Source organism: Haliotis rubra, unplaced genomic scaffold (assembly GCF_003918875.1).
Source record: "Haliotis rubra isolate DU_JTF1 unplaced genomic scaffold, ASM391887v1 Scf937, whole genome shotgun sequence".
NCBI lineage: Eukaryota > Metazoa > Mollusca > Gastropoda > Lepetellida > Haliotidae > Haliotis > Haliotis rubra.
Window position 1 is genome coordinate 223749 of NW_025767676.1, and position 7819 is coordinate 231567.

Here is a 7819-nt window from a genome sequence, read left to right on the forward strand (position 1 = left end):
GGAGGATAATAATTTTACTGTTCTTTAACCCCCTTTGAGGATACAGCCACTAACAATCGAAGTTGATAATCTAAAAAAACAATTATAAAACCTTATTTAATTACAAAACATACATCAAAATTCATTTAACAAATCTATCTCTTTTAAAACATCAATGATTCAATGATAATGAACATTATTAAAAAGGTCCGTTACTGTTTTGATATTGAAATATTTATCCCTTATGATGGAGAATTCAACACAGTCCAGCAGGATATGCTTGACAGTTGATGGTTATTGAACATTGTTAGACCGTCGATATATCTGAAGCAAGAGTTACCTTGGGTTTGCCAACCCTAGCAGAATTTGTGATTACTGCACATATATTATCAGATTCCGAAGACGGGAAGCACAGTTGGTATCCATGGAAATGTCTACTTCCTGTTGAAATGTTTTATTTACCAAATTGTATACAGGTGATATCAATGAAGAAGTTCAGCATTTCACATATTGTTTTCACAGTAAACTTCAAATGACATTTGCTTTTATGTTCTTGACAGCTTTAAGGATTATGGTTAATCTTTGAGACAGTGATTTGGTGGAACATTTGCTGTAACCAGCAATATTTGTCTCTTTATATGGATATTTTTTTCGAAGTGTGGACAGCCTGTTAGAACTAGTGCAGAGAGTATGTTGAAAGGTTATGCTTGCAGTTTCGAAAAGCCCGCAGGGCTTCAGCGACAAATGTTCCATTGAGATTAGTGTATATTAGTTTTGGATTTGGGACAGAAACAACCACATGTCCTTATACTTCCAAACATGTCAGTTCAGTATATTGCGGGTGACTCTTCAACGCCGCTTTAAATGGTAGTCCACCAAAATGTCGTAAATATTACTGTCACATACACGTGGAGACACACACACACACACACACGCACACGTACGCGCACACACACACTCACACACTCACATTCACTCACTCACACTTCCCTATGTAAATCTACACACATATATACATTTCAGTTTTGGTGAGCATTTTGTGTTAAGAAATGTTGCAGTTATATTAACGTTATTTCAATCAAAAGTCAAGCTTTGTAGGTATTACACAGGTTAGTCAGTTTCACGAATAATGAAACAATTAGACAACACTCACGTGTAATCTTGGTCTGTTAGTACATACGTATTCCTCCCGAGCACGTCTCGTCTGAATGTTCGCTGACAACCCCTGTCGTGAGATACACTGAGCTGTAAATCAATATCGGATCCTGATTACGAAGCCAGCAGGTTGAGAGGCGGTCTGCCGTTGGCAACTCTGAAGTATGTGTTTCACAAATTAACAGTGACGAATCACTTCACAATTAACACCCCTCTTGCTCGTATATCATGAAAAGTGAAATCGACGGTTCCTGGATATAATTTGCAAATAGTGCATATTGTGTCTAAGTTTAAATAGAGGCATGGTTGGCCACTACTATTCGCTGTACAAGCACTCCATACACCTATGTTCGTAAGTTAGACTTCAGACCCACCCAATTATACTCTTGCAAAAAGTTGGGAAACTTGAAGTTTCAATTTGAATAGGAAGTATTAGCTTTAACAAACTTTTCAAAGACAGACATCTTATTATCACATCAACATTGACTGACTCTGACATATCTCCCAATTGGTTCAATCGTAAATTAAAAATTAAGTTCTACATTTTTAAGAGCACTATGGGTTTCAACAAAATCTTGTGACGATAAATATAACTCATTCGCTCACCAAAATCTTAAACGTCTAATAATTGCCTCACTTCAGATTTGCCTCCCACATTAAGCCTTTAAACTATCCCCATGAAATAGTGCATATGAATGCACTAGTTTTTATCAGCAATAACGTCATTTCATATCAGCCCTAAAACCACTATTATTTTAGTTTTAGTGAGTTCAGTTTACGCCAAGCTCAAAATATTCCAGCTATACGATGGCACTAACATAACACAATGTTTGCATCTGAACTGATCATTCTTCCCTTAAAGCTCCTGTCAACATGCTTCAGTATTTTTCACCTTTACTCAACAACCTTCTGACCAAGTGTAGTCTTTAAAAACATGCTGAATTATTTGCTCGTGCCAAATTAAAAGGGCTGTCTCAAAATGTCAGTAACCTTGGTTTCAATGTCTTGAATAGGTTTTACTGGGACTGCAAACTGACCCGTTCGAAGTCTCTACCATAGTGCTCAATCTTTCAAGCTGTGCTCCCTTTAAACCTGCATGTTGGTCGGCATAATGATCTTTCAAATGTCGTAATGTGATAACTTTTGTTTGTTGTTTAACGCCGCATTTAGCAGTGTTCCAGCTACGTTACGGCGGTCTATAAATAATTGAGCACGGACCTGACAATTCGAGGCGGTGGGATAGCCTAGTGGTTAAAGCGTCCGCTCGTAACGCCGAAGACCCGTAACGTTCGATTCCCATATGGGTACAATGTGTGAGTCCCCTTTCTCGTGTCCCCCGTCATGACAGTGCTGGACTTTTGTTAAAAGCAGCGTAACACCATACTCACTCACTCACTCACTCACCTGACAATTCAGTGACTGACATCATGAGCGTCAGGAGACTAGGCTGCGACTGCACCAGTTGTATAACACTGCGTAAATAATTATTTGGTTTGACAGGCCCTCACCACTGTTTGGAAACATCAAGAAACCACTTTGACAATATTTGTCTTTGTTTAATTTGGGGAACACTTTTATCCCAAACATGGATCTTGATTTTTTAAAAGGTTTCAAATCAGACTATTGACATGTTCGAAATGCCAACCATATTTAGCACAGAGGAGGGTCGGAGGTACCTTTCGCAAACACAATCCTATTCCCATTTCGGAATCGAACACCGGACTTTTAGCTTTTTGATGTTAAGTTCTTTCGATTTTTTGCTCTGCATAATCACACGAGTGTGTGCGAAAACATTAACTGAGTGCAGACAGTATGACATCAAAGTATTTGTATAAAACAAGCTTTTCATCCTTTCTTACACGATGGCTAGTTGAAAACAAATTTAGATATTTTTTGTAATAACAGTATATAGATGAGTTATATTCTAACGATAATCTGGTATATTTGCCTCGTGCGAAGCAGTCGGAAACATCGGATAATAAAGCTTTCAACGGTCTTCTCTCTAATGCATGCTCTAGGGCTTGTGTTCACTAAAGACATGAACAATAGCACCAATGTTCCAGTGCCTTGAGCCCTCCCTGCTTGAGGAGATATGCGTTTTCACTGAAAGCAATATATGAACACGTGTTTTTAATATTTCAACAGACAGGTCAAACGCCAAGATGTTTAGTACAGTTCAACAGACAGGTCAATCGCCACGATTTTTAGTACAGTCCATAAGACGGATCATGCACCAAGATGCTTAGTACAGTTCAATAGACATGTCAAACACCAAGATTTGTTGTGCAGTTCAACAGGCAGGTCAAACACCAAGATGTTTACTACACTTGAATAGACTGGTCAAACACCAAGATGTTTACTACACTTGAATAGACTGGTCAAACACCAAGATGTTTAGTACAATTCAACAGATAGGTCAAACACCAATATCTATTTTACAGTTCAACAGAGAGTTCAAACGCCAAGATCTATTTTACAGTTCAACAGACAGGTCAAACACCAAGATGTTTACTACACTTGAATAGACTGGTCAAACACCAAGATGTTTAGTACAATTCAACAGACAGGTCAAACACCAAGATCTATTTTACAGTTCAACAGAGAGGTCAAACGCCAAGATCTTTAGTACAGTTCAACAGACTTGTCAAACACCAAGATGTTTAGTGCAATTCAATAGACCGGTCAAACACCAAGATGTTTAGTGCAATTCAACAGACAGGTCAAACACCAAGATCTATTTTACAGTTCAACAGGCAGGTCAAACACCAAGATCTATTATCCAATTCACTAGACAGGCCAAACACCAAGATGTTTAGTAAAGTTCAACAGACAGGTCAATCGCCACGATGTTTAGTACAGTTCAACAGACAGGTTAAAAGCCAAGATCTATTTTACAGTTCAACAGACAGGTCAAACACCAAGATCTATTTTACAGTTCAACAGACAGGTCAAGCACCAAGATCTATTATACAATTCAATAGACAGGCCAAACACCAAGATCTATTATACAATTCAATAGACAGGCCAGACACCAAGATCTTTAGTACAGTTCAACAGACAGGTCAATCGCCACGATGTTTAGTACAATTCAACAGACAGGTCAAACACCAAGATATATTTTACAGTTCAACAGAGAGGTCAAACGCCAAGATCTTTAGCACAGTTCAACAGACAGGTCAAACACCAAGATGTTTACTACACTTGAATAGACTGGTCAAACACCAAGATGTTTAGTACAATTCAACAGACAGGTCAAACGCCAAGATTTGTTGTGCAGTTCAACAGACTGGTCAAGCACCAAGATGTTCACTACACTTGAATAGACTGGTCAAACACCAAGATCTATTTTACAGTTCAGCAGAGAGGTCAAACGCCAAGATCTTTAGTACAGTTCAACAGACAGGTCAAACACCAAGATCTATTTTACAGTTCAACAGAGAGGTCAAACGCCAAGATTTCTTGTGCAGTTCAACAGACTGGTCAAACACCAAGATGTTTAGTACAATTCAACAGACAGGTCAAACACTAAGATCTATTTTACAGTTCAACAGAGAGGTCAAACACCAAGATGTTTAGTGCAATTGAATAGACCGGTCAAACACCAAGATGTTTAGTACAGTTCAAGAGAGAGGGGTCAAACACCAAGATGTTCAACAGACAGGTCCATCACCAAGATGTATTTTACAGTTCAACAGACAGGTCAAACACAAAGTTCTATTTTACAGTTCAACAGGCAGGTCAAACACCAAGATGTTTAGTACAGTTCAACAGACAGGTCAAACACCAAGATGTTTAGTATAGTTCAACAGACAGGTCAAACACCAAGATGTTTTGCATAGTTCAACAGACAGGTCAAACACCAAGATGTTTAGTACAGTTCAACAGACAGGTCAAACGCCACGATGTTTAGTACAGTTCAACAGACAGGTTAAACACCAAGATGTTTAGTACAGTTCAACAGACAAGTCAAAGACCAAGATGTTAAGTACAATTCAACAGACAGGTCAAACACAAAGATCTTTTTTACAGTTCAACAGACAGGTCAAACACCAAGATGTTTAGTACAGTTCAATGGACTGGTCAAACACCAAGATCTATTTGACAGTTCAACAGAGAGGTCAAACGCCAAGATCTTTAGTACAGTTCAACAGACAGGTCAAACACCAAGATGTTTACTACACTTGAATAGACTGGTCAAACACCAAGATGTTTAGTACAATTCAACAGACAGGTCAAACACCAAGATCTATTTTACAGTTCAACAGAGAGGTCAAACGCCAAGATCTTTAGTACAGTTCAACAGACAGGTCAAACACCAAGATGTTAACTACACTTGAATAAACTGGTCAAACACCAAGATGTTTAGTACAATTCAACAGACAGGTCAAGCACTAAGATCTATTTTACAGTTCAACAGAGAGGTCAAACGCCAAGATCTTTAGTACAGTTCAACAGACTGGTCAAACACCAAGATGTTTAGTGCAATTCAATAGACCGGTCAAACACCAAGATGGTTAGTGCAATTGAATAGACAGGTCAAACACAGTACAGTTCAACAGAGAGGTCAAACACCAAGATGTTCAACAAACAAGTCCATCACCAAGATGTATTTTACGGTTCAACAGACAGGTCAAACACCAAGATCTATTTTACAGTTCAACAGGCTGGTCAAACACCAAGGTCTATTATACAATTCAATAGACAGGCCAAACACCAAGATGTTTAGTATAGTTCAACAGACAGGTTAAACACCAAGATGTTTAGTACAGTTCAACAGACAGGTCAAACGCCAAGATGTTTAGTACAATTCAACAGACAGGTCAAACACCAAGATGTTTTGTATAGTTCAACAGACAGGTCAAACGCCAAGATGTTTAGTACAGTTCAACAGACAGGTCAAACGCCCAGATGTTTAGTACAGTTCAACAGACAGGTCAAACACCAAGATGTTAAGTATAGATCAACAGACAGGTCAAACACCAAGATGTTTTGTATAGTTCAACAGACAGGTCAAACACCAAGATGTTTAGTATAGTTCAACAGACAGGCCAAACACCAAGATTTATGTTACAGTTCAATAGACACTTCTTTTGATATGGATAGTAAACCATTGAAATAAACGTAAATACAGTAGTAAATACATGCCATGACCGGATTTACGTATGTTTTCAGATATTTCCTAACTTCGGGCATATATTTCATATGAATCTATACCTTTGAAACATATGCTCATCGTACATTTTCGTATGCACAAGCACCTCGTTCATGTATGCCCTGACCGGATTGTCAGGGATTTCCAAACATGAATTGCAAAACAGATACCCCGGTAAATACATGATCATACAGTATTTCCAATGCATTCCTTTGAATTTCAATGGGTGCTGAAATTTCCGATTTCGTTCTAAGTTTACTCGGGTCGGAAACACGTGAATTTACTTAGGTGGGGAAACACATGTAAATTTTAAATTTGCAAATATTTACACACCTTAGATATTACCTACTGGTCTAAAAGACTTATCAGTACCCCAACACCGACCCACCGCCACCACCCCACCCTAGGCCTACACCCTCTCCCTCGCACACACACACACACACACACTCCCTGACATACATATCGCTCTGGCCCATAGACCAGATATTTGGACCTTGTAAACAGACACCATGTGTTTGTCAAGAAAGACACGCACGTTATTAGTGGTGCTCAGTCATGGGTATCACTTCACCATGTGTTTCTAATTATCTCAGTACATTATGGCGTGGTCGGACGCGCTAACGAACCCTATGTGACAGTTACATTACAGAACCATTGAGTAGTGCTAATCTTGTAACACTATATTTACCCATTTCCAACCTTTTACGCATGTACTAAATATATGACAAACCTAACCCTGGTCATACGAGATTTCAAGGGTATTGAAATGCATGTCCTACAATCACAGCATTTACATATGTTACACATGTTAGGAAACACATGAAAACAATGGCCAGATTTACACACCTTTGAAATACATGTAAATGCAGGGTTGAATGTTCGTTTATTTTAACACCCCTTTGAACGTGTGTAAATCTGACGGCCAGATGATACGCCGCTTTAAATGGTATTCCACCCAAATTGATGTTGTAAACATTACTCAGTCACACACACTCGCGCGCGCGCGCACGCATGCACTTACATGCGCGCGCGCACACACACACACACACACACACTTCCCTATGTAAATATACACACATATTATAGATTTCAAGTTTGTTGAGGATTTTTTCTTAAGAAATTTTGCAGTGGTTTTAACGCTTTCAATTAAAAGTAAAGCTTTGTAGGTATTACACAGGCTAGTCAGTTTCACGAATAATGAAACAATTAGACTACACTCACGTGTAATCTTGGTCTGTTAGTACATACCTCCCGAGCACGTCTAGTCTGAATGTTCGCTGACAACCCCTGTCGTAACATACACTGAGCTGTAAATCAATATCAGATCCTGATTACGAAGCCAGCAGGTTGAGAGTTAGTCTACCGTTGGCAACAGTGAACTCTTTGTTTCACAAATCACTTCACAATCAACACTCCCTCTTGCTCGTATATCATGGGGCGGTGGGATAGCCTAGTGGTTAAAGCATCCGCTTGTCACGCCGAAGACCCGGGTTCGATTCCCCACCTGGGTACAATGTGTGAAGCCCATTTCTG

The 7819-nt window shown here is 39.1% G+C and overlaps 1 protein-coding gene across 2 annotated transcripts in view; it reads right to left on the reverse strand.

Annotated features, from left to right (window-relative positions):
- Nucleotides 1-7593, reverse strand: part of LOC124264684 — a 66889-nt gene extending 59296 nt beyond the window's left edge. The window contains exon 1 of one of the 2 annotated variants that reach the window (XM_046699440.1): nt 7508-7593. In XM_046699440.1, the coding sequence (XP_046555396.1) occupies nt 7508-7585 (78 nt within the window). In that variant the 5' untranslated portion in view covers nt 7586-7593. The remainder of the gene's footprint in view (nt 1-7507) is intronic. The other variant, XM_046699441.1, reaches the window with a different exon arrangement.
- Between the last annotated feature and the right edge of the window lie 226 nt (nt 7594-7819).